The 27,555-nt window shown below is 51.9% G+C and overlaps 1 protein-coding gene across 1 annotated transcript; it reads left to right on the top strand.

Moving 5' to 3' along the window:
• Window positions 1-319: 319 nt before the first annotated feature.
• Window positions 320-27,432, top strand: DNASE1L2 (deoxyribonuclease 1 like 2). The gene is made up of 9 exons (XM_074964663.1): window positions 320-371; window positions 5,034-5,206; window positions 17,341-17,429; window positions 19,291-19,374; window positions 21,117-21,217; window positions 23,180-23,292; window positions 24,623-24,777; window positions 25,481-25,577; window positions 26,350-27,432. Exons 2-9 carry the CDS (start codon window positions 5,060-5,062, stop codon window positions 26,401-26,403), a joined length of 840 nt encoding a protein of 279 aa, XP_074820764.1. The 5' UTR covers window positions 320-371; window positions 5,034-5,059; the 3' UTR covers window positions 26,404-27,432.
• The last annotated feature ends 123 nt before the right edge of the window (window positions 27,433-27,555 follow it).

Raw genomic sequence — 27,555 nt, 5'->3', positions numbered from 1 at the left:
CATGCCGCCTCGAGAGTCACTCTACAAAGGGAAAAAAGACCAAATGGCTGAAAAGAGGAGAAAGATGCCGTAACCTTTAACACAGCTCTCTGTCATTCTGATTTCACAAGCAAGATTACACCACAATCAGCAGTACCCTCTATAGCATAAATACCATAGACTGAGAGGAAGCGGCAGATGTCCAGATCAGGGACATGGAACTTAAGGAAATGTACCAGAAACAAGATGTGTTTTCCTCCAGCCTGTGGAAAGAGGAACTAATGGGTTTGTAAACAACCTGCCTATAAGTACCAACCAGGTACAAGCAAATTGCAGAACCAGACAGAGCGAGGTACCTGTCACCAGCTGTAGAATCGGGCGCACAGACTGTGGTAACTATACTCTTAGTCTTTCTGCTGTCTAGTTAACTAATTATTAATAAACCCAATCAAGCTGACTGATGCGGAGGTCTCTTTAATCACTGAATAAATCTGAACCTTACTACAACCACTGTTGGTAACGAATTGGTGGCCCAGACGGGCACCTTGACAGGCAGTAGTGTTTGGTCTGACATGACAGGAATGCTCGGCCTAGTATAGTGGCAGTGGAGAGCTCAGCTGTGACTATCACAAGTCCAGCTATTTAGCACGGGGGTGGGCAAACTATGGCCTGGGGGCCGCATCCGGCCCTTCAGATGTTTTAATTCGGCCCTTGAGCTCCCGCCGGGGAGCGGGGTCTGGGGCGTGCCCTACTCCAGCGCTCGAGCTGGGGAGCAGTGTTGAGGGCTTGCCCTGCTCTGTGCGGCTCCTGCAAGCAGCAGCATGTCCCCCCTCCAGCCCCTATGCGTAGGGGCAGCCTGGGGGCTCTGCACACTTCCCCTGCCACAAGCACGCCCCCACAGCTCCCATTAGCCAGGAACCGCGGCCAATGGGAGCTGCAGGGGTAGCACCTGCGGATGGGGCAGCATGCAGAGCCACCTGGCTACGCCTCCATGTAGGAGCCAGAGGGGGGACATGCTGCTGCTTCCAGGAGCTACTTGAGGTAGCTACCCGGAGCCTGCACCCCTCACCCCGCCCTACGCCCCAACCCCCTGCCCCAGCCATGATTCCCCTCCTGCCCTCTGAACCCCTCGGTCCCAGCCCAGAGCACCCTCCTGCATCCCCAGCCCCTCATCCCCAGCCCCACCCCAAAGCCCGCACCCCCAGCCAGAGCCCTCACCCCGCCCCCGATCCCCAATCTGTGAGCATTCATGGCCCGCCACATACAATTTCCATACCCAGATATGGCCCTCGGGCCAAAAAGTTTGCCCACCCCTGGTCTAGCACACCGCAGTGCACCTAATCCGATCTAAGACCGATCCGTGGGGTCATGTGTGTTCATGGCTTGATTCAAAAGCTGAGAAGACACCCAAGGTTAAGGAGTTAAGAGAGGGAGCAAAGTGGGGAACTAAAAATGCTGCTTCAGAATATGAATAGTGTAAATTCTGGCTCGGAATGGCCACAAGGAAAGCTCAGGAAATGTCAGATTGATTGTGGTGAGATGAGTGTAAGGAATTTAAGTTGGCACAAAGAACCTAAGGAGTTGAGAAGTGCTTCCCAGGTGGCACAGGAGCAATTCATTGTGGCAAAGCAGAGTGTCCCGGGGATTCGTGTTAAGTGCTGGAAGGAACAGGAGGACTTGAGAGAGCAGGTTCATGATTGAAGGGGACAAATTGCAGCACTGAGTGAGAGAGCTGAGGAGTGTAGAATGCTAAGAAAAGTAAATGAGCAAGGGAAGGAAAAGATGCAAGAATTAACCACAGACTCAAACAGACTCAGGTGCTCATTAGGTGAAAGAAAAATTGCAGCTACACAGGTCCAAGAAACACCAGTGATCTACAAGGTAATTGTGGGTGGTTGTCCTGAAGGAGAAACTGAGAAGAACCTAAATGAGAGAGATTATCTGGGGAAATTACCAGTTTGGAATAAAGATCAAATCAGCCTGATGGTAGATCCAGACGACACCCCTAAAAGGAAATTGTAATGTTAACCCTAAAGCAACCAAAATTGCTAGTTTAAAAAGGAAAGCACTATGATTGTAGCAAATTTTAGACTGACCCAAAAGATATAGTTGGCTATTGGCTACAAAGCAGGTAAAAATTGCTACTACACAACTGCATGATTTGGAAATTTGAATGAGCCATAAAATGCTTTTGAAAATTGGCATATTGGTGTGATTGATGCCCCTCACCCCATTTCCTGGGGGCATGGGTGTGCGTGTCCATGGACTCACATGAGCCTGAATTAAGGGAGTGGAAAAAACGGCTCCATTCATTAATTCAAATTAATTCAAATTTTAAGCAAAAGGTGCTTAACAAGAGATGCAATAAAGTTGTGCGATTGTGAAAGGTTTAAAGGACCTAAATGAACACTCCCTGTCAATAGAACCCTATTTAAAAAGGAAGGTGTATGTGAAATGTATGTGTCAAATAAATTGGCTTTCAAAGGATTCCGCTAAAAATCCATTTGCTTCAATAATTAAAGAGCTAAAATTTTTGATTTTGAACATGTAATGGTAAAGGTGAGACAAGTTAGCCTTGTTAAAGTAAAAGTATGTCAAGTAATTCCTGGGATAATTTAAAGTTAAAGGTATTAAGTCCTCAATTGTTGCTGTGCCTTTAAGTTATGATTTTTGGTTCCAAGTCGAAAAGCTGACAGGGGACCCTGAAAAGCAAAAGGCAGCAACATCACTTGGACTCTGGGGCCAGCAGCCAACATGTTGCTGTACAAAGATAAAGAGGAATTGCCTTTCCTGGCAGGCACTGTTAAATGGTTTTGTCTGTGAAAAAATAACTAGACAAGCAGAACTGCTTTTAACCAAGGATTTGGTTTAATGGGCATTAAGAATCGTTGCCCATGGACGTCGGTCCTAAAACATGACAAATGTCAAACAAAGCAATTAATTTTTGAAGTCCTCAAACCTTTGTTTTATATTTAAACAATGGAGCTTGGACTCTGAAGCAGAACACAAGTAACTAATATCAGCTGGCTTTGTTGTAACAATGACACCATGCCTTTGAAATAGATGCCCCTTTGAACAAGGTGATGCCTGATGTAAATGTCAAAAAGAAATTAGTAAATGCAAACAGGGGGAAACAAAACCCTATTCACCACCTGAATAAAAAGTGCAGGGGGAGAAGAGGATAGGAGAAAAAGTAAAAGGAGGTAAATTGAAGTATTAAGCATATGTACAGAATGCTTTGTTGCTTGCTTATTGGTCATGCGGGCTATTAGTTAAATGTTGTTGGTTTAATAAGTTAATAGATACAGAAGTTGTTATTTTTATCCTCTGTGAAGTCAACCCTCATTTCTCCCCATCTCCTCTGGAAAACATTTCACTTCTGAAACTTTTGTAAGTAACCCTGTTTCCTCTATTCTTTCTGAACTGCTTCCCGAGATCCTGGTGATTTGGCTCCACTGCTTTGTTCTAACCTGTTTATCGGAACCATGGAATATCCTGGGGTCTGACAGTATGGTTCACCAAGGCTGCATTGTTGAGTTAACTAACCATCTTTGTGTGTAGCAACTGGTTGGCCTGTGGCAGGAAATGATCCTGTATGTAACAGTAACTGATTGCCATATCACTGCAGCAGTTCAAAAGGCTGCCTGTTACGATCTGTCAGGTCTTTATAATAAATTCACTCTTTTCGGGATATTGTGCAACCTGGGGTTGAAGCAAGAGCCCCAGCCTTGCTCAGCATAAACATGACTGTGAAATAATGCCTGTCATGGTTACTGTTCCAGGTCCTAACCCAATAGCATCCATATGCAGCTGAAAGCATGAATTCCTTACTACAGCTGGGTGTCCACCAACCCTGTGTCTCTATCCTGGGCAAACCTCATTGAATTAAGTTAAACCCTAAACAACATTGCAAAATGTTAAAGCTGAAAAAAACAAACATTCAAAAGGTTTCTACCTGTATCTCCCAAGGATAAGCAGTCAATAAAAATGTATTATCCTCAGAGGGTTTATATAAACTCAAAGGGGTTATATTTTATTTAATTGTTATATTATTTTCCTTTATACTATGTTTAAAAATGTATTGGATATTAGAATGTATGCTGTGTATAAATATTTGAAAAAGTTTAATTGATATAACACACAAATTAACTCTAAAAAGCTAAAACAAAGTGGTCGGGGAAGAAAGCAGTAAATTTTTTCACTTATAGAGTGAGCACCCCTGTCTTTGCAGTCAACCCCCCTGTTTTAGCAATTAACCCTACAAATGCAGGGCCGAATGACTTAGCAACCCCTATAGCAGACACTCCAACAATCTGTGACATGCAGACAGCATACAAATCTGTCACCTTAGTGGTATGGGATCCTCCAATACCTGAACCAGCCATGCCTGCTACAATGTTGAAGAAATTGCAACTGTCCATTCCCCTTTTGGGGAAGTAAAGGGGACATGCGCGTGAGTGGGGAAGAAGTGGGAGGGTTCCCAGCTTTGAGGATTAGTGGATCTGTAGCCAACATGAGCACCAACAGAGCTGACCAGCAGCTTGTTCCCTGTCCCAGCTTCTCTCATCCTTCTGTGTCCAAGTTCACATTAATGCTCCAGCTTCAGGGCTGTTTAATGCAATCACTTGCTCTGCGCTATTTTCAGATATACAGGCACACAGGGTTAATGAAGGGAACATACAGAAAGGCTGCCCCATACTTGTGGTAGCTTTAGAGACTGTTGTCTAGGGGCTAAAACAGGTGACTGGGAGCCAGGACTCCTGGGTTCTTTTCCCAGCTCTGTTGCTGGTTCACTGGGTGACGTTGGGCAAGTCCCTTCCCCTTTCTTTGCCTTAATTTCCTTATGTGCAAATTAGGGTTAATGACATTGACCCATTTCCTGGAGGGTTGTGACAGGTGCAGTTTAGTTTAGTGAGGATTGGTACATGCCTCCTTTGCCAGTAGGCTGTGCACATCACAAGCCACCCCCCGCCCCATCATTCCAGCCCAGCTAGCACCCACAGGCGGCATCCTGCTCCTTGCCAATACACTAACCTCTCCACTGATCCCTACAGACGCTGTGTCCCTTCTTGCCTGCAGGATGGGGGCCACGAGGCTGGCACTGGCCTTGCTGTCCCTGGCCTACCTGCTGTGCACAGCCGCCGCGCTGAGAATCTGTGCTTTCAACATCAAGAACTTTGGAGACAGCAAGCTGTCCGACGAGACAACCGCGGGCATCATTGTGAAAGTGAGTGCTCCAGGCTGCCTGGGGTTGCGGCTTGGCAGGGGTAAGGGCTGAGGCACTGGTGGTGCTGGCTCTGGGGCCAGCTCAGGAACTCAGCAGCAACCAGGGATGGTTTGTGTTCGCAAAGTTTTAAAAGGGCCCCATCTCGGGGATGACAGCAGGCACGTCCCAGGGGCAGAAAGGGGATCGGTACCCGCTGTCCAGAGGATTGGGGTTTCATTCAGGGGGTCACTCTCCGCTGGGGAATGGGTGTGGATTCAGGCTGATCACACTCACTCCCCACACCCTGCTGCCTTGGGACTCAGCTCCCCCCGCCCTAGGATGACCAAATGTCCCAATTTTATAGGAACAGTCCTGATATTTGCAGCTTTCTTATATAGGTGCCTATTACCCCCACCCCCGGCCCCATTTTTCACACTTGCTGCCTGGTCACCCTACGCCCCACTCACCCAGGGCATGGTCTCCGCGGGGGGTGCGGGGGGTTGGTGGCCCTCACCAGCTCCCCGCTGGCAGAGGAGGACACATTAGTCAGGCAAGTGGCTGGGATGGGCAGCCCCTACAGTCTCTGCCCCTGCCCCGTGTGTCATCATTCACACCAGGTGTGAATGATGCTAGGTAACGGGGGGAACTCGCTGCCGGGGCAGGGCAGTGGGGACCTCCCAGTTACTCCGGGCAGGCTCCACTGGTGACACTTGCCCTGCTGGGGGGTCGTTCAGGGCAGATGAGGCAGAGCGGCTGCTGGGATCCGGGATCTCCTGCTGGAGACAGGCAGGGAGCTGGTATCCCAGGGCCTTGCTTGGTTCCAGCCTGTTAAAGGGGCTCTTGCCGGCACCCAGTGCTGAGAGGCAACACAACAGCAGAGGTTGGTTCGCTACCCGGTATGCTTCACGCAATAATCTCAACGGGGTGGAGAAGCAGAAAAGTTTATCTGCAGCTGCAAAAAGGTACAGGGAGAATAGAATCTCAAATCCTGCACCCAGAGCAGGAAGTTACACAGGCTTTTATACATCCTTTCTTCAGCATATTTATCCAATAGCAAGCTGCCCTAAGTATCCATATAGCCAGCCAATCCAGTTACCAGCTAGTTCCCTTGTTTTTGTATCATTTGTTAAACTATACATAAAGCTGCTTTATTCAGCATTTTTCTTCCATATCTGCCCTGTTTGGCCTTGCTTAGTTTCAGGCAGTCTGACTCTGCAACATATTGTTGCAGATCCTCAGCATAACTGCTGCGAGTGCCTCCAGGCGGGGGGGGCCAAGGACACCTGGGCCTAGTGCGAGGGGGCTTCATCGACACTCGTGGTCTTCCATCCCCTCGAGTTACCTAGTGGCCATGCCCCAGTGTCCCCAACAACTCCCTCTTTTGAGAACACTCAACAGACTTGGCTCTGAGTTTTCTCACTTGGGCTACTTATTTCTTTACAATAGGACTTTGCATAAGCACTTTGTGATAGCCCTGAAGAGAATGACTTATTAACTTTTGCAAAAGGGCCCTGACACATGATACTGCACAGCATAATACCATTAATACAAGCAATACAGGAAAGAGAAATTTCAATAACAGGCTAAATAAACCACCAAGCCAAGACAACAAACCCCAGCCTGAAAACAAGGTTTGCAACCAATCGCTCTCTGGGGCAGTATAGGCAACCTGTGCTCCGGCTCGGGCATGGGCCTCAGCCTGTACCACCTTTTCATAGATTTCATAACTGCTATCATTTACATATACACAACACCGGGGCCCGACGAGGGCACAAACCCCTCCTTGGGATGCCAAGAGATAGTCCAAAGCCAGCCTGTTTTGGAGGGAAAACGTCCTGAGCTGCTGTACCTCTTTATTTAATGTTTTTACTGCCAACTCTAAATCACTAACCGAGTCCTCTAACTCTAAGGCAACTTTCTCAAGTACCATTTGCAGCCTTACAGTATAGCGGCCTATGCATGCCATGGCTGGCCCGGAAAACAGTGGCGCTATTTCCAGGACAGAGCACCCTACAAGCTTCTTGGTTGTGAGGGAATTCATAGAATCATAGAATATCAGGGTTGGAAGGGACCTCAGGAGGTCATCTAGTCCAACCCCCTGCTCAAAGCGGACCAATCCCCAATTAAATCATCCCAGCCAGGGCTTTGTCAAGCTTGACCTTAAAAACTTCTAAGGAAGGAGATTCTACCACCTCCCTAGGTAACGCATTCCAGTGTTTCACCACCCTCCTAGTGAAAAAGTTTTTCCTAAAATCCAGCCTAAACCTCCCCCACTGCAACTTGAGACCGTTACTCCTTGTCCTGTCATCTTGTACCACTGAGAATAGTCTAGAACCATCCTCTTTGGAACCACCTCTCAGGTAGTTGAAAGCAGCTATCAAATCCCCCCTCATTCTTCTCTTCCGCAGACTAAACAATCCCAGTTCCCTCAGCCTCTCCTCATAAGTCATGTGTTCCAGACCCCTAATCATTTTTGTTGCCCTTCGCTGGACTCTCTCCAATTTTTCCACATCCTTCTTGTAGTGTGGGGCCCAAAACTTGACACAGTACTCCAGATGAGGCCTCACCAATGTCGAATAGAGGGGAACGATCACGTCCCTCGATCTGCTGGCTATGCCCCTACTTATACATCCCAAAATGCCATTGGCCTTCTTGGCAACAAGGGCACACTGTTGACTCATATCCAGCTTCTCGTCCACTGTCACCCCTAGGTCCTTTTCCACAGAACTGCTGCCTAGCCATTCGATCCCTAGTCTGTAGCGGTGCATTGGATTCTTCCGTCCTAAGTGCAGGACCCTGCACTTACCTTGTTGAACCTCATCAGATTTCTTTTGGCCCAATCCTCCAATTTGTCTAGGTCCCTCTGTAGCCTATCCCTACCTGCCACCGTATCTACCACTCCTCCTAGTTTAGTATCATCCGCAAATTTGCTGAGAGTGCAATCCACACCATCCTCCAGCTCATTTATGAAGATATTGAACAAAACCAGCCCCAGGACCGACCCTTGGGGCACTCCACTTGATACCAGCTGCCATCTAGACATGGAGCCATTGATCACTACCCGTTGAGCCCGACAATCTAGCCAACTTTCTACCCACCTTATAGTGCATTCATCCAGCCCATACTTCTTTAACTTGCTGACAAGAATACTGTGGGAGACCGTGTCAAAAGCTTTGCTAAAGTCAAGAAACAATACATCCACTGCTTTCCCTTCATCCACAGAACCAGTAATCTCATCATAGAAGGTGATTAGATTAGTCAGGCGTGACCTTCCCTTGGTGAATCCATGCTGACTGTTCCTGATCACTTTCCTCTCGTGTAAGTGCTTCAGGATTGATTCCTTGAGGACCTGCTCCATGATTTTTCCGGGGACTGAGGTGAGGCTGACTGGCCTGTAGTTCCCAGGATCCTCCTTCTTCCCTTTTTTAAAGATGGGCACTACATTAGCCTTTTTCCAGTCGTCCGGGACTTCCCCCGATCGCCATGATTCTTCATATTGCCCTCCAATGCCGTAGTCAGTCGCCGCAGGGTCTTTTCTCGTGACTCAACAGAGGTGTCTCAGGCATTTCTAATCTTTCCTTTGGGCAGTGTGGCAGTTATTGACAGATGAGGAACTCCATGAGCTATATAACAGCTACCTGTCCAGTTGGCTGGCAGCACCTTGTAAGCCTTTCAGCCACATACAAAACAGTGACCCTGTAGGGCCCAGTAAGGACTGTTTCTTAAGGGGATTCCTGGGATATTTAAGGCTGCTTTGGCGCTTTTCCAAACAGTTCATATGCCCCTAAGGGGGCATCCCATCCTCCTGATTGGGTACAAGTGGGGGCATTTCTAATTGTGCAGTTTAAATTACACTCGCCATAGGGACCACTACAAACCCACCATTGGCTTGCTACATTGGAGATATTAACTGGATGGCAAGTTATATTTCCAACCCCCTTTTTTTTTGGTAAGATTATTTGTAAGAGTTTCCCTAAAACGGGAGGAACCATTACACCCACACTGCTGTCCTCCCTTTTGGTCTTTATCCAATACCCATCAGCCCACTGTGTAATAACACAGGAGCTTTTTCCCACAGGACGCCCATAGTGATCAGATTGGTTTCGGGTAAAACATAATACTTCCTCAGTGAGTACTGTAACTAAATACTCCTGGTCCTGATAGGTGGCTTGCTGTAAAGAGGTCTTATTCCAGAACGGCGAGTCCGTTCTTTCCTGCTCTTTGGTGGCGGCTAATTCTGCTAGGGTCAAGGGCAGCATGTCAAGGGGCATTCCCGTTTTGGGGGACAGTGGAGTTGGAGCACATACCCAGCAATCAGTCTGGTTTGTTAAAGTAGCAACATGGTGCGCAAGCGAAACAAAGGAGTTATGCTCCCGATATGCACGGTTTGGAAATACCAATACAGAGAATAACAATGTTACCCAATTAATTATCACCAGAGTCTTCCCAACCCAGGGTCTCCAGTACCTGGGTGGGCCCATTTTAGTGTTAAGATGCCCGCTATTTGTGTCTTTTAAACAGTAGCTTTAGCCCGAGATCGTCACTAGATGAGGAGTCAGCAGGTTGGACGGTCCACTGTTCTGCTGACAAGGGGGCGGGTACTGCCTTCTGACGAGAGTGATGGATCCAGTTCTTGTGTCCCTCAATCTTTGCCGCTGTATGGGAGATCAGCAGGACGGTATAGGGTCCTTTCCACTTTTCCTGGAGAGGCTCGTCTTTCCAGGTACGAACAAGCACAGAGTCACCGGGCTGTAAGAAGTGGACGGGAGAGTCCCAGGGGAGAGGCTGGGAATCCTTGGTATACCTGTGAAGAGACAAGAGAACAGCAGACAGGGAACACATATACTGTGACAAAAAACCATTACCCAGCTCCCATTCCTCTGACAGAACCGGGGTGCCATTCATAGGCCATGCCCTTCCAAACATAATTTCAAAGGGACTAAGCCCTAATCTACCCTTAGGGAGAACGCGGATACGAAGTAGGACGAGGGGCAAAGCATCAGGCCATCGCACTGAGGCTTCTTGGCACACTTTTGAGAGATGCCGTTTAAGGGTATGATTGGTACACTCCACTACCCCACTGGCTTGCGGTCTCCAGGGCTTATGGAGTTTCCAGGGGATCTGTAAGGCATGTGAGATGCTTTGAATGATTTTTGACGTGAAATGTGTCCCGTTGTCAGATTCCATCCACAAGGGGAGTCCAAAGCGAGGAATGATCTCCTTAACAAACTTGAGGGCCACTGTTCTGGCAGTGCAATTACGGTATGGGAAGGCTTCTGGCCATCCACTGAACTGGCCATCCACTGGCCATCCACTATGACAAGGAGATATTTGAACCCTTGGGTCCGGGGAAACTCAGTAAAGTCTATTTGCCACACTTGTCCAGGGCCCGGAGTGGATTCTAGGGCAGCTGGTGGCACAGGATGTCCCGGTCAGGGGTTATTCTTTTGGCAGACTAAGCAGTCCGCTTGTACCTGGGCAGCCAGGGGTCAGAATCCGGAAGTGATAAAGTATTTTCCCATTAGCTGGATAAGTGCTTTCCTGCCAGCATGAGTGGTTTGATGTAGTTTCTGCAGCATTGGCCGGATCAGGCCCTTTGGTAAGAGGACCTTCCCTTCCGGGGAATGGAGCCATCCCTCCTTTTCCCGGAGACCGAGTTTGTCAGTTAGCTGTCTCTCCTCCCCAGAGTACTGAGGGGTTGGAAGCTCCCCTACTGATGGGATAAGGGCATGCATATGGGCGTTCTCAGTCTGAGGGGACATCAGGGTGGCAGCATGCTTTGCCTCTCTATCTGCCCGGGCGTTACCTCTGGCCACATCTTGATCCTCCCTTTGATGGGCTTTACAGTGTACCACCGCCACTTCTGAGGGAAGTTGTACGGCTTCTAGGAGCCGGAGGATTTGGGGCCCGTACTTGACTGGGGAGCCTTGGGCTGTCAGCATTCCCCTTTGCTTCCATAGGCCAGCATGAGCATGTAGCACACCAAAAGCATACTTTGAATCAGTAAAAATGTTGACCCGCTTTCCTTTTGACAGTTCAAGTGCACGGATCAGGGCTATTAGTTCAGCAAGCTGGGCAGCAGGCAAACCTTCAGCTTCCACAGTGTCATGGAGGATCACAACAGCATAACCCGCCCTCCTTTGCCCATCTATTACAGTACTGCTACCATCAGTGTACCACTCATAATCTGCATTTGGGAGGGGTACATCCTTTAAATCCTGACGGCTGGAGTACTGGGCATCTAGGATCTCTAAACAGTCATGTTTTTGTTCCTCTGTTTCTGGCAAGAGAGTGGCTGGGTTAAGGGAGGGGCAAGGCTGTAAGGTGACTTCAGAATTCTCTAACAGCTTAGCCTGGTACTGAGCAATCCGAGCCTGGGTGAGCCAAAGCCCTCCCTTTGCATCCAATAAGGCTCGGAGCATATGGGGAGTATAGATTTGCATAACCCCTCCCAACGTTAGCTTCTCGGCTTTCTCAAGCACTAGGGCAGTAGCTGCGACCGCCCGTAAACATGCCGGCCAACCCTTTGCAACCTGATCCAGTTGCTTAGAAAAATAAGCCATGGGACGTCTCCATGCTCCTAACAGCTGTGTGAGCACTCCTAGGGTCACCCCCTTTCGTTCATGTACATACAACTGAAACGGCTTAGAGAGATCCGGCAGGCCCAGAGCCGGGGCTTCCATCAGTTTTCTTTTCAGGATTTTAAATGCCCTGTCAGCCTCTGGGGTCCAATAGAAGGGGTCATGATCTGCTCCTTTTACACAGTCGTACAGGGGTTTAGCCCACAGTTCAAACTTTGGGATCCATATCCTGCAAAAGCCTGCCATACCCAGAAATGCTCTGAGCCACTTACGATTACTTGGGGTAGGAACTTGACAGATAGCTTCCTTTCTTTCGCTTGAAAGCTGACGCTCCCCTTGCCGTATGTGAAACCCGAGGTACCGTACCTCTGGGAGGGTGATTTGAGCCTTGCTCCGTGCTACCCGATATCCCCGGAGTCCAATAAAATTCAGGAGGCTCACGGTGGCTTTAAGGCAGGGGGTTTGGCCCACAGTGGCAATTAACAAATCATCTGCATACTACAGAATGAGGGCCTCCTCATTATCCCACTCCTCTAGGTCCCTGGCCAGAGCCTGGCCAAAGAGGGTGGGGGAGTTTTTAAATCCCTGGGCCAACACTGTCCAGCAAAGTTGCTTTTTAACCCTTTTTCGGTCCTCCCACTCGAAGGAGAAGATCTCCTGTGATGGGGTGGCAACTGGGATGGTAAAGAAAGCATCTTTCAGATTGAGGACTGAAAAATGGGTATACTGTCCCCCTATAGAAGCCAATAAGGTATACGGGTTAGGGACAAGAGGGTGCAAAGTCTTAACCCGTTCATTGACTGCCCTTAGGTCCCGTACCAGCCGATACGTGCCATAAGGCTTCTGTACGGGTAGAATGGGAGTGTTCCAGGCTGACTGACATTCCCGGAGTATACCATACATTAGGAATCGATCTATAGTTTCCTGTAAACCTTCTCTAACTTCCCTCTTGATTGGATACTGTTTTACTTGCACTGGGCCTTTCCCTGGTATGAGCTGAATAGTAATGGGGGTCTGGTGGGTGGCCTTTCCTGGAATCCCTGATGCCCACACGAGGGGATACACCTGGTCTTCCCACGGGCTCCATTCTGGGGCTTGCATGGCTGAGGGCTCAACTGCAAGGGTCATGATCCATGCATTCTCAGGGGGTAAGGTAAGGGTTATTTCATCCTCAGTAAAATGCAGGGTGGCACCGAGGCAACAAAGCAGATCCCGTCCCAGCAGAGGTGTTGGACACTCAGGGAGGTATACCAGCTTGTGGGATATAGTCCTGTTTCCCAAAGCGCATTCCACTGGGGCATACACTGGGCACTTGGTGTCCCTGCCTGTGGCTCCCACCACAGTAAGGGAATCTGCTACTGGCAATTGAAGGGGTCGATTTACAGCAGTTCGTGCCGCTCCAGAGTCCACTAAAAAACCTATTTCTGAGCTTCCCACCCGCATCTTTACTCGGGGTTCCGGGGGTAGCGTGGTCCGTCTCCCCTGACACCCCTATTCCTGCTCCGCCATCGCCATCATAGAGGCACCCCCCTTTTCTTTCCTCTTTGGGCACTCATTTTTCCAGTGTCCCTCTTGTCGACACAAGGCACACTGGTTGCGACCCAGTCGTCTCTCCTGCGAGCCCGGACGTTCGCGTCCACGGCCCCTTCTTCCCCGGCCACTTCCCTTAGTGCTGGCCTGTACCGCTGTTACCATCAGTCTCACTTGCTTTCTCTCCTTCTCTGTCTCTCTCAGACTATAAGCTCGGTTTGCAGTCTCTAAGATTTGTGCCAGGGTCATGCCCATTAAATCCTCCTTTTTTTGTAACTTTCTCTTAATATCAGGGGCTGCTCTGCTCGTAAAAATTCCCTTAATAATTGACTCAGTTGCCTGATCATCGGGGTCTGCATTAGTGTTCTGTCGAATTGTGTCCCGAATACTCTGTAGAAAGGCCCCTGGGTTTTCTTTTAAATCCTGCATTACTTCATATGGCTTTGCCCAATTATTATGTCGGACAGCCGAGTGACGGAGTCCAATGCAAAAACAACTCCTTATAGGAGGTAAGGCAGGTCATATCCCCATGATCATTTGGATCCCACCTGGCGTCTGCTCAGGGGACTTGTGCATCCGGGTCAGGGACATTAATACGATCCCGGTCATACCGTTTCTGCACCTCCTCCCTGGCTTTGGACACAACCTGTTGTCTTTCAACCTCAGACAATAGGGTTCGCAGGAGGATGTTACAATCATCCCAGTCCGGCTTGTGACTACTGAGGCACCCCTCAAAGACTGATATAAATCTGCTTGGGTTGGTGGAAAACTCTCCTGCCTGTGCTTTGAAAGCAGCCAAATCCACAGGATTAAAGGGCACATGAGTATAAACCTGCATAGTCGTGGCCGGACGCCTGTCCGATCCAGACCGGGCGACTTTAGTTTCGGTGATTAAGGGGTATAGGCCAACCATTGGGGACTTACAAGGTGTGGGTGTAGGGGCCGAAGGGGACACCGGCTCTGCCATTACAGTGGGGGTGGGGGTCTGGGGACTAACATTAGCTGCTACCGAACCAGTCGGAGTCAGATTACAGCGCTGTAAAATATCTGGTCGAGTACATAATGTCAGAAACAAATGCACATACATATGTTCATTCCATTTCCATGTTCTCTGACAGAACAGGAGTAACTGAAGGATCGTGTTGTAATCAATTGACCCTCCTGGTGGCCACCACTTCTGGTCCTCTAGTTGATATTGAGGCCAGTCAACTGTACAGAATCGTTTTAATTGGCTCTTAGTCATCGGATCCGCACCAAATACCTTCCAGTTTGCTAGAATGCATTCTAGGGGCGTACACCGTGCCCTAACCCCCGAGCTCTGTCCCTGTCCCATACCTACAGGGTAACTCTGGGCGTCCCCAGGTTCCAACAGAGCATACAATCCGGATTTCAAAAGGTTCCTACCTTATCCAAGGGACCGGTTCCTCACCGTCGTCCACAGCTGCTTCTCCACTATATGAGTGCGTTGCACCGTTGTGCCCTCCGGGGTCGATCAAATGGCGTCTCCTCCGAGGCCCCCGATGAACTCACTGGTGCGCGCTGGGCGTCGGTTCTCGCCGCAATCCTCGACCTCCAGGAGGGGTCCGGGCAAGGCTAAATAGTAGTCTCGTCGCCCACCCAGGGACGCCAAAAGCTGTTGCTGGCACCCAGTGCCGAGAGGCAAAACAACAGCAGGGGTTGGTTCGCTACCCAGTGTGCTTCACCCAATCATCACAACGGGGTGGAGAAGCAGAAAAGTTTATTTGCAGCTGCCAAAAGGAACAGGGAGAATTGAATCTCAAATCCTGCACCCAGAGCAGGAAGTTACACAGGCTTTTATACATCCTTTCTTCAGCATACTTATCCAATAGCAAGCTGCCCTAAGTATCCATATAGCCAGCCAATCCAGTTACCAGCTAGTTCCCTTGTTTTTTGTATCATTTGTTAAACCATACATAAAGCTGCTTTATTCAGCATTTTTCTTCCATATCTGCCCTGTTTGGCCTTGCTTAGTTTCAGGCAGTCTGACTCTGCAACATATTGTTGCAGATCCTCAGCATAACTGCTGCGAGTGCCTCCAGGCGGGGGGGCCAAGGACACTTGGGCCTACTACGCAGAGCTGCTGTGAGTGCCTCCAGGCGGAAGGGGGGGGGAAGGACACTTGGGCCTAGTGTGAGGTGGCTTCATCGACACTCGTGGTCTTCCATCCCCTCGAGTTACCTAGTGGCCATGCCCCAGTGTCCCCAACAGGGCTGTGGGCAGAAAACAACTGTGAAAGACTGGGCCGAATCCATCCCTGGCGTAATCCCACTGCAGATGGTGGGGTTACCCCAGGGAGAGCCAGGCCCCATATGGGCAGCCTCTATAGTCTCCCTCAGGAGGGAACAGTGGCAGCAGCGCTGACAGGACCTGAAGCCGCTTACCGGTACGGGGCGGGGCCTCGGGTGGCAGGGGCAGGGCTGGGGGGGTCAGCATCCCCCAGCCTGCCCTTCCAGTCCGGCTGGCCCACGCCGACCAGGTCTCCCGTGTTGATTTAAAGGGCCAGGGGCTCCGGACGCTGGTGCTGCTGCCCTGGGGCCCTTTTAAATCGCCAGCCCCAGGGCAGCTGCTCCCTTTGCCCCCCCGTCCGTCAGCGGCCGGGGAGGCAAACGGGGCAGGAACGTTAAAGCGCCGCAGGGTCCTTTGCCGCGGCAGCGCTTTAACGTTGCTGCCCCTTCCCCGTCGGTGGCCCGGCCAGTCCGGACCCTACCAGCCGGGCCCCCGACGGGGGAGGCAAAAGGGGCAGGGACGTTAAACCGCTGCCGTGGCAGCGCTTTGATGTGGGCTGGGTACGGGCCAGTGCAGTTCTTACCGGTATGCCGTACCGGCCCCTACCGGCTCCCTTTCACCCCTGAGTGGCAGGGAAGAAAAGAGGCCGGGGATGCCGGGGCTCAGCAGCCAGGGACATTGGCACCTCCCTGAGCCCGGTGCGCCCCTCCCCCATTCCTCCCTCACCCCGGGACAGATGCCACTCAGCTAGTCACCCTAGGAAATGGCTGGAGGTTGCCAGGGCCACCCCAGCCTGGCAGCGGGATGGGCCTTTCCAAGTGCCCTTGCTCAGAGCCCAAGCCAGCTCAGCGGCTGCAGGGTCGGCTGGCCCGGCCATTCCTCTGGTGCCAAACCCAGCCCATGGCCTGCAGACACGGTCCCTCTGCCTCCCTGCCCCCCTCACGGCTAGGAGCAAAGAGAGCCACCAACCAGGCGTCCCCGGCTCTGAACACCAGGGAATCCAAATAGCACTGAGCCAGGAGGTGCCCGGGCTGTGGGCTGGCTGGGTGCACTGCAATTGCACCCTGCCCAGGGCTGTTTGCAGTCCTATAGCATGACAGGCAGGCTCAGCTGCCTCCTCTCTGGAAAGGGTGCAGCTTTCGTGCCAGAACAGAGGCACCGCCATTCCTGCGCTCACCTCCGGGGGAAGCCAGAGAGATGGGCCCAACCCAGCCCAAATCTGGGCCTGGACTCCTGACTGCAGTGCTCTGTGCTCCTACACGGCGGCTGGGTTCTGGTGTGTGGAGCCGGCCCAGGCAGAGACAGGATCCGCTGTGACCCAGGCCAGGATCTGGAGCAGGACCTGACTTTTGCTGCACGGTGCCCCCTCCTTGTCTCTTAGCTCCGAGGGGACGCTGTGGCTGTGCGTCAAGAGACTCTTCACTGTTCTGTGACCCCAGGTAAGTCCCGTCCCCACTCTGTGCTCTGGAGAGACTGGCAGGGCACAGGCACCAGCTACTACCTTGATTCCCCAGATTGCAGAGTCGGGGGGCTCCATCCGTCCCTCAGTGGGGTTCCAGCGCTGTCCGTGAGGCTGGCCCATTGCACACATACAATTCGAGTGGCACTGGAGCCGCCTTCGTCCCTCTCTGGGGCTGTGTATCGTACTGTGCCGGTGTCCACTGACTGCAGGGCCCAGCGCTCTGCACCCAGCCCACAGTCAGTGCACATCAGGGCAGGGAACAGAGCTGCCCCTCCAGCCCTCCCTGCCGTTTGCTCCCGGCTGTGCGCTGACAACTGCCCCCATGCCGCCCGCAGATCCTGTCGCGGTACGACATCGCCCTGGTGCAGGAGGTGCGGGACGCCGATCTCAGCGCCGTGACCAACCTCCTAGACCAGCTCAACAGGTAACCTCCGGAGTAGGTGGCAGGGACATGTCTCAGTCCCCATTAGTGATTGTGACCGAATCCAACAGAGGTCACTCAATTAGGGTGAACTGCAAAGAATGGGACAGACAATCCCCAAAGCTGGGGGATATTCCAATACTTAGATTTACCAAACCAGCACAAAACTGCTTCTATAATATCTCACTGGTTACCCAGAAGTCAATAACACAGTTCCCTTAAAGCAACCCGGTCTCAGGCCTCCAGCCAGAAACCCAAGTAAGATATGATGAAGATTACTGAAAATCTTATTCATCATATAAGAAAGATCTACCAATCCCAAAGGATCGGACACATTACCTCCCAGGTTAATGAATATTTCAGATCTTACCAAATACACACGACAGCCAATTCTTATTATAAACTAAAATTTATTTAAAAAAAGAAAAGAGAGAGTATTTGTAGTTGTAGAGAGTTCTTTCAGAATTAATTCATAGGTTATAGTTCAATGTTTATATTCAGGGTGTTCCAGCTTAGGACTGGGATCTCAGCCTTATGACTTAAGCTTCCCCTGCATGAAGCATCAAGCACGTCAGAGATAAAAAGGATTGGGACCCAAGGCATCTTTATACAGTTTCAGGCCTTCTTGTGATAGCTCAGAGTCTTAGGTGAACAATAGGCACTCATGGGGACTTTGAAGTGGATCCATTTCCTAAGCATCGCAGGTAATTATCTACACAGATTAACATAAGGCAATTGCCCGTTTTCCATCATTCTCAGGTGATTTGCTATAAATTTCAAAGCGAGATGAACACAATGATAACCTATGTTTACAGGTTTCAGAGTGGTAGCCGTGTTAGTCTGTATCAGCAAAAAGAGTCTCTAAGGTGCCACAAGTACTCCCATGTTTACAGTTCAATTAAATGTTAATATTCCCTTTGGATCTCTGAATCAATAGCTATAGTGACAGACAGGAACTGTCTGTTTACATGGCTAACATTTACAAGATATAAGTACACACATACAATTACCATCACCTCCAATTCTCTAACAATACAGGTTTGCATTTCAAAGTTCTAGCTTATCTAGTATGGAGTGGCCCTAATTACCATTCACACGTCTCTAATGGTTGACTCTGTGTCATTTATCCTGAAGGATCCTTACCCTTTCTGGCCATACATCACACTTTGTATAAGATTTGTTGCAATTATATAACAGTGGTAGCAACAATGATTTGCATGGTCATATTTTAATTAGACAATGTCACAGTGATAAACGAGGCCACAGAGCAGCCACCAGGCAAAGGGGCCGGCTCCAGGCTCCAGGGTCTGGGAGGCCGAATCCAGCCTTGTCAGCACGAGATCCTCAGCTGGACGGGGCCACATATCTGTGCATAGGGCTGTGTCAGTGTCAGGAAGGGACTCATGCACTGCGCAGCAGCAGATGGCATGTAACCATGTGTCCTTGGCTCGACAGCGAGAGAGTCTCCTTCAGCTCCCGTGGTCAGTGGGCGCACAGAGAGTGTAGGCTGGAGATCAGCAGGTGAAAGGTGCGAGCACAGGGCGAAGGAGCATTGTGGGCTGGCTAATTAGCTGGTGTCTGTAGGGAGAAGATCTGAGTGCCAAGTAAGTGACTAGAGCCAGGACCCGCCTCTGCCCCATACAAAGAGCAGGGCAAAGGGGAGCAGAGGGAGAGTAAAGCGGGGAATGGCTCGGGGGGGGACTGGAAGTGTTTTTCTGGCAGGTCCACGCACAGGACCTGGCTCCCTTGGCACTCCCGCTGGGTACATCGGGGGCACCCCACTTACACTGTTGGAGTGGGAGGCTCAGACCTGAGGCCAGCCTGTGAGGTCATCACTGCTGTTCTCCTTTGTGTCCCCCCGCAGTGCATCGAAGCATCAGTACAGCTACGAGATCAGCGAGCCCCTGGGTCGGGAGAACTACAAGGAGATGTACCTCTTCATTTACAGGTAACAGGGCTCACGGAAGAGGCTGGATCAGCAGCTGCCAGCCTGGAGACAGGCCTGGCTTGCCTCCCCCTGTGTACATCAGCAGCAACTCCTGGGGAACCTAACCCACGGCATCTGTGGTGCTCCTGACCCCACACAGAGTGGCCCCTTCACACCTCCTCTCAGGCCCCTTTTAAGCTGGCAGCGTGGTATAGAGGGGTCTTAGTTTAAACAAGAATGAGGGCCACAGTGTTTGGGCATAAGGCAATCTCTTGGTCTAGGGGGAGTGAGGGCTGGGATCTGGGGGTCAGAGCTAAGGCCCTTTGCATCACAGTAGCTGTGTATTTACATGCTTCTAAACACGTCTGTTGGGCAGCATGTCCCACATGCAGCATTTCCTGCCTGGACGATATTTGCTTGGCGGGTGTCATGGGACAAGCACCCCGCATCCCCTCTTGGGGCAGGGTGAGGGTTGTTATTTCCCCGCAGCTGAGTCTGTATGATCACCCCTTGTCTTGGGACAGCGTAGCCTAGGGGCAAAAATCAATATGAGTGCCCTCTCTCAGGGCTGCATGGCCCAACGGCCAGAGTCAGTATAACTGCCCTCTCCTTCAGGCCTGTGGGGCTAATGGCCAGTCAGGGGAATGGGCCACCACCAGGGTGGGTGGCAGCCAGGTAGGGGGACCTGGTCCTTCCCTGCTCCACCGGGTCCCCACTCAGTGCCAAGTATGTTTGCCACTTAGTCAGCAGGGCATCCATCTGAAACACACTGACACCATCCAACACATTGACTAATGCCCCCTGAGCTCCTTCCTACGCTGTCCAGGTGCAATGGTCCTGGCATCTCCAAGGTATTTGGGCTCCTCAGGCTATGCGGCTCTCAGCAGCTCTGTCGCTCCTTGGGCATCTGCAGGAGCTTGGGCATTCACCTGGGTCTCAGGCTAAATCTTTTGTGGACCCCTTAGACATAGTCCCTGGACCCCCAGGGGTCTGCAGACCACAGGTTGAGAATCACGGCTCTAGAGGACATTGGTATCGGGCTGTATCCGAGCAGTCCAGATGTGTTAAAACCCCTGAGTCAAACAACAGACAACAGCGTCATGAACAAACCTTATAGTGAACCATTGCTGCCTGATGCTCTCAGCACCCTGGGGCTGGCTTGGCACGGAGCTCTGACATGGACCAAAGGGACCCTGCTGCCCCCAGGCCACCCCACTGTGTTCCAACAGCTGAACAAATGAACGAATGAACAATGGGCCAGAGCCACAGTTGGTATTGACGGGGGCAGCGCTGTCGAGGGCCGTGGAGCTATATCAACCGACACCAGCTGAGGATCTGGCCCATTGCCTCAGGACCAATGTCTCCTGTGTTGACAAGGAAGCCCTCAGCACTGAGGAGCTGTAGCAGCAGGTGATCCACTGGGCATGAGACCTCTGCCTTCTGGTGACACGTTAGGCTGGAGATGTACTGACAAAGCTGCATTGTAATAGCTGGGGACGGGGACGCTACAGGCTGGGATTGAGGGGCACCGGCAGAGCTGTGGGTGGGGAGCCCAGGGCTGGGAAGGTAGGGGGCTGTGGGTCAGGATTGAGGGGTGCTGGCAGAGCTGTGGGTGGGGAGCGCAGGGCTGGGACAGTAGGGGGCTCTGGGTCAAGACTGAGCGGTGGGGAGCTCCTACCAAGCCAAACCCTCTGGCATGAACAGCTGGAGCCCCCTTCCTGTCCTCTTACTGACTCTCTCCCCTCCCTGCTGTTTCCCCCCAGGGAGCAGACGGTGTCTGTAGTGGCCACGTACCAGTATCCAGACCCAAGCAACATCTTCAGTCGGGAGCCCTTCATTGTAAAGTTCTCATCCCCCAACTCGAGTAAGCAGAGCCCACTGGCAGGAGTGACCCCAACCCCCGCCCAGCCCCATGCAGGGCCCTGCCCCCAGTTTGCAGCATCCTGAAGCTCAAGTCACCAACCAGAGACTCAGAGCAGCTGTGAGCCCCACTGAGCTGGAGCAGGCTGGCGAGCCACATCCTCGAGTAGAGTGAATGTCTGGGCAGGAGTAGCTCTGAGTGATGCAGGAGCCACGTGCTGGCTTGTGCACTGTGCTGAGGGGGTGACAGATTCATGGCCCCGGGACGGGGGCATTGTCACTGCTTCCAGCAGGGAGGGACCCGGCCCTCCTGCTCTGGGCTTAGGCCCTGGTGCTGGAGGGAAGGGAGACTCTGCTACGTCTGAGAAGCGTGGCTGTGGGGGCCCGAGGGTACCGGCTCATACAGTACGCAGGGGACTGAACCCTGCAGTCACATTCAGCTACAACCCAGTGTATGTGCATAGCGAGAGCTGCACAGGAGGGATGTCACGAGATGCTCGGATCTCCGCCCCGGATTCCTCGTTCTCACCCACCCAGTGGGGAATGGGGCTCTGGCTATGTTGGCTAATAGGGGACAGGACACTCATAGATGTAGACTAGGGGAGGGCAAACTACGGCCCGTGGGGATTTCCAGCCCCATGGCACAGCGGGGCTAAGCAGGCTCCCTACCTGCCCTGTCCCAGCACTGCTCCTGGAAGCGGCTGGCCCCACGTCTCTGTGGCCCCAGGGGTGGGGGCAGAGGGCTCCGTGTGCAGCCCTTGCCTGCAGGCACCACCCACCGCAGCTCCCATTGCCCAGGAATGAGGAACCGTGGTCAACGGGAGCTTCGGGGGTGGTACCCGCAGGCGAGGGCAGTGCGTGGCGGAGCTGCCTGCCCCAGCCCACCCCCTAGGAGCCACTGCTGGACATGCTGGCCACTTCCGGGAGCGGCACAGGGCCAGGGCAGGCAGGCAGTCTGCCTTAGCCCCACTGCACGCCACTGCCACCCCAGAGCCGCTCAAGGTAAGCGGCACTGGGCCAGAGCCCGCACCCCTCCTGCACCCCGCGCTCCAACCCCCTGCCCTGAGCCCCATAACCCCCTGCCCTGAGCGCCCTCCTGCGCTCCACAGCTCCTCCTGCCCTGAGCCCCCAACCTCCTGCCCTGAGCTCCCTCCTGCACTCTGCATCCCCTCCTGAACCCCAACCCCTTGCCCTGAGCCCCTGCATACCACACCCCCTCCCACACCCCGCACTCCCTCCCGCACCCCAACCCCCTGCCCCAGCTCTACATTCATGGCCCTGCATGCAATTTCCCCACATAGATGTGGCCCTTGGGTCAAAAGTTTTCCCACCCCTGATATAGATGAAGGGAGAGAGCTGAACATGTCCCCTGGGCGGGGGCACTCTTGTCCCCACTAGGTCAGGGCGCCCCAGGGCAGCGCTGCTGAAGGTGTTACTGAAGCTGACGGACAAATCTTATGGTTCAGGACTGTGTGTGTTCATGCACTTGTGTATGGTGGCTCTGTGTGTGTGTGCACACGCATGTGTATGATGGTGTGCTGTGTGTGTGCACGCATGTGTACGATGGCTCTGAGTGTGTGTACACGTGTGTGTTGGCTCAGTGTGTGTATGATGGCTAGGTGTGTATGAGTATGAGATGGCTGGGTGTGTGTGAAAGCTCTGCATGTGTGCGAGATGGCTCTGTGTGTGTGTGTGTGTGTGTATGTGCGATGGCTGGGGGGGGTGTGGGTGTGTGTGAGAGAGAGATGGCTGGCTGGGTGTGTGCACGTGTGATAACTGTGTATGTGAAAGTTCTCCGTGTGTGCAAGATGGCTCTCTGTGTGCATGTGTGTGATGGTTGGGTGTGAGTGAGCATGAGATGGCTGTGTGTGTGATGACTGTGTGTGTTTGTGAGAGCTTTGCATGTGTGCGAGATGGCTCTCTGTGTGCATGTGTGTGATCACTCTGTAACTTGTGTCTCTGGCAGAGGTGCAGGAGTTCGTGCTGGTGCCCCTCCATACGGCCCCCAACGAGGCTGTGGCAGAGATCGACGCCCTCTACGATGTCTACTTAGATGTCATCGACAAGTGGGGGACTGATGTAAGCAGAAGTATCTGGGTGCAAACCTAGCCCCGTGTGAATGTACGAAGGGGCTTTAGATTCACAGCTGTTATGGCCAGAAGGGCCTGTTCTGACCATCCAGTCTGAGCTCCTGCATCGTCCAGGCTAGAGAACCCAGCTCCCTCTCCCGCTTGCTTAGAGCTGGGTTGGTATTAACTATACAGTTCCTGTGGAACCCACAGCGTCCATCGGCTGCTGCCTCCGGGCCACCACGCTAGCTAGGAAGGAGCCAGCTGCGCAGGCAATCAGCTGAAATCTCATTCCCCGAGGAGCTGGCCGGGATGCTCCCTGGTCTGGAGTGTGCTCCCAGACAGCTCCAGGGTGATGCTGGCATAGTTCCACTGACAGCAGCGTGACTCACCCCCAGTGTAAATAGCCGTCTGTGTCTCCGGCTCTGTGGGATGGTGGCTAAATGCCATGAAAATGCCCACATTTCTCTGACGCAGATCACGTGCCGTCACCACCTCCTGCAGGCCTGGCTCTGTGGGGCACGGACTGGGCAGTTTATGGACAGACTTGGAGCTCCCCCGATTCCAGGTGGCTGCTCCTGCAGGGACAGCCTCTGCTGGCAGAGTGTAAGAGCTCTGTGCTTAGTGCCTGGTCCTGCATCAGTAGCACGTCTCCGGGAGGTTGGTGGCTGGCAAAATGCCTTTTTGATGGAAAATGCGGTTTCTGCAAAACCAACATTTTCTTTGGGGAAAATGTTTATGGAAAAATGTTGATTTTCCTGCAGGAAAAGGGAAACGAACTATCTGATGTAGGGTCATGTCGACCCGAAGCACAGGGTTGTTGAATGGCATCAAAACATTTCATTTTGAGGAGGTCTGGCCGTGACGCATCTGCCAATTCTGCAACAGGGCCTCATTACCCATTCTCCCCATGGGATCTCTGGATGGACTACATCTCCCATGATACACCACAGTCTCCCCTCGAGATGTAGTCTGGTCAGGGAACATGGCTCAGTGGGTGAATGGGGGCATAAGGCACCTGGACTACAACTCCCATGAGGCAATGCAGCAGCTTCGGCACATGCCTTTTAACAACTGTCCCAAAACAAAATGTTTAGACCTTTCCAAATCAAACCTTTCTACTCTGGGCAAAACTTTGATATTTTGACTTTTCGTCCCAATTCAAGACAAAACCAAACAGTGAAATTTCAGCCTTTCCCCAGGATGCAAATTCTGCTTTTCACTCAGTCCTCACGGCACAGTCCAAAGGGTGCTCAGGCACTGACTGCGTCTCTCTCATGCCCGGTCCCAGTGCCTGCCAGTACCGAACACACAGCCCATTCACGCCATTCCTTCCGCAGAATATTATGTTTCTGGGAGACTTCAACGCCGACTGCTCCTACGTCAAGAACGGGGACTGGGGGTCCATCCGCCTGCGCACCAGCGAGGTGTTCAAGTGGCTTATCCCTGACAGTGCAGACACCACCGTTGGGAAGTCAGACTGCGCCTACGACCGGTGAGACGCCGCCTTTCCGAGCGTCACAATGGGCAGGCCTCTCTTGGCAAGCATGGCGCAGCCCTGGGGCCTGAACATTCCTCCGGCTCCCGGCACAGGCAGAGACCCACCTACAGATGCAGGAGATTTCCAAGGGTTCCCTCTGTATTTCCTGGTGGGCTATTAACAAGTCTCAGAACAGCTGGAGTAGCTTTGGCCTGTCAGGAGAATGGCTGTGTGCGGGAGGGTGTGTGCATGCCTGCTGGGGGAAGGGTTGGCTGCAGCCAGCAGTCCGATCGTGTGGGCAACATGAGTGCAGCACAGAGGACATGAGAGTGAATGAAGCTGCTGACGGCGATCCTCCGTCTGGGGAATCCACAGAGCAGTTGTGATTCAGGACTCACAGGGCACTCTGCTGGCTGCCTGTGCCTGCATTCCCTCTTGTGGCTGAACTAGGAGAGCTTCAGCGAAAGCCTTGGGTGGGAGCTTCTTTGCCTAGGTCTTAGCTCTTGTTTTTCATCAGAGACCCGCTCTCGGAGGCCTGGCACAGACAATGGCAGAGGCATTTGGTGTCCGGGAAAAGAAGGCCTAAAGACTAGCCCGGCACTGATACTAACCCCAGATCCTCGGAGTTGGGATTTTTCCTTGCTGTGTTTGAATCTGAAATGAAAGACCCTGGAAAGTGCAGGGGTTTAACCCCGAGTCTTGTGTTGTCATGTTCCAGGATTGTGGTGTGCGGCCCCCAGCTGAAGAAAAGCATCAAGCCCAAGTCTGCTGATGTCTATGATTTCCAACACGCTTTCAGACTGGAGGAAGCCGAGGTGTGGTGGGCTGAAACTGATCCCCAGAGAGCAAACATTTAATTCCTTTAGACAGCGAAGCTCTTCCTGCTTGTTAAATTCCGGGGTAGACCCCTGGCCGTGTGGGACAGTCATACTAGGGGCATCCTTAAGAACCAGACAGGGCCTCTGGCCAGACCCAAGCATTCTCGTTTATAAAACATTTTGAAAAAATGACAGGGATGTCTGCAACTCTGCCAGGAAAAGGTGAGCTCTCAAGGCTTTATGACTGGGAGTTTTGGATGCCTGTAGCACTCACAAGTGATGAAGCAAACAGGTCACTGATGACCTCCATAAACCACAGCTCCCCACCCCGCTCTGTGTGCGCTCCATCCTAGTCCATCAGCATCCAAGAGTTGTTGCAAAGGTGGTGGGAACTATTTTTTACGTCCCTTCGTGGGTAGGTGTCTTTAGTGGCCAGGAGTCCATAGCTATATAGGGCACCAAGGATAAAGAAAACAATAACTCATGCATTTAAAACTTCTCTAAACGAGCTCTTCTCTCCCTAGAAACCTACAGCTTGAAAGTCAAGGGTGTCAGGCCCTTCCCCTAGAAAACTCCAGCTTGGGGACAGTTCTAGCTCTGTAAGGCTAAGGGAGAGCTTCACCCTTTCTGAGACCCAGCTGGGGTAGTTGCCAGTCTTGAGGTTGGGCAAGGGAAAGGCCCCGGGAAGGTTACCCGCTGCACATGTAGCCAGGTGGATCTAAGCTGGTGGAGCTGTTACACTGTGTCCCCACTTGCTGTTCCCATGCAGGCCCTGGCTGTCAGCGACCATTTCCCGGTGGAGGTGACGCTGAAGGCTCACTGAAGCTCCAGGCTGCCTTCACCAGCACCTGCTCAGAATCCTCTCCCTCTGCAGCAGTGGAGCGTGGCTGCCCAGCCCCACCAACTGTAACTATCATCCCGAAAGGACCCTCAGCGCCAGCATTGGCCATCCCTGCAGGACAACAGCGTTGGCCGAACCAGCCCTCCTCGTACAGCCGGGGTTTAAGTCAATGCCACGTTAGCGAAAGATGCCGGCGTGGCAGCCCTGATGCCTGAGGTCCTAAGTCACAGGACAGCCAGTACAAGCAGCTGGCAGGCCCAGCTGCCACCCATCACAGCCTGGCTCTACAGCAGCCCAACTGTAAGTGGGGTTCAATCTACCAGGCCCATTCAGCCCTTGGCAGCACCCTCCATCTATCAGAGCACAACGACCTTCAGCTACTATGAACCTGAGCTGGATCCAACTGCAGTCTGATTTCCAAACAATACTTGCCTGGAAGGATGCATTTGGTCCCAGGGTTTCCTTATCCAAAATTACTGTATGTGTAAACTTGTGGCCTCAGGTGAAGGGAAATGACCCCTTTTCCGTGTAGCCACCTGTTAGGATATAGATATTCAGGCCTGTCTGTCAAGGCCTGTACTCTAAGAATTTAGGTGTATTCTTATCACTTGGCTAGTTAGAGGTATAAAAGAAAGAATCAAAATCACTGTCTGCCGGTGTACGGTCCTTCTCTTACTGTGACAGTCTGAGGTCCTGTTCTTAGGCTAAGGCCTTTGGCTAAGCAACAGAGGCAGCCATAAGCTGGGAAGCGAATGGTCACATCCTCCCATTCCAACCTAGTCACATTGAAATAAGGTGCTATTGGGCTGTTAGGAATACAATCCTGCCCTGATAGTGCCTATCGCCTCCAGAGAAAGGGAAGTGCCTAGAAGATGTAAAAGGAAACTTAGTTTGATAGCATCCTGTCTGGCAAGAACTCACTTATCAATAGCCGGGATGTGAAATCCTCACTTCTGTATTGTTTTGTCATTATAGTTCCCACTTTGCTATTGTTTGTCTATATAATCTCTGTCTGGTTCCGTGATTGTTCTTGTCTGCTGTATAATTAATTTTGCTGGGTGTAAACTAATTAAGGTGGTGGGATATAACTGGTTACATAATCATGTTACAATATGTTAGGATTGGTTAGTTAAA

This window comes from Natator depressus, chromosome 10, assembly GCF_965152275.1.
Source record: "Natator depressus isolate rNatDep1 chromosome 10, rNatDep2.hap1, whole genome shotgun sequence".
NCBI lineage: Eukaryota > Metazoa > Chordata > Testudines > Cheloniidae > Natator > Natator depressus.
The sequence above is the reverse complement of the archived record's forward strand: the minus strand, read 5'-3'. Positions and strand labels throughout refer to the sequence as shown.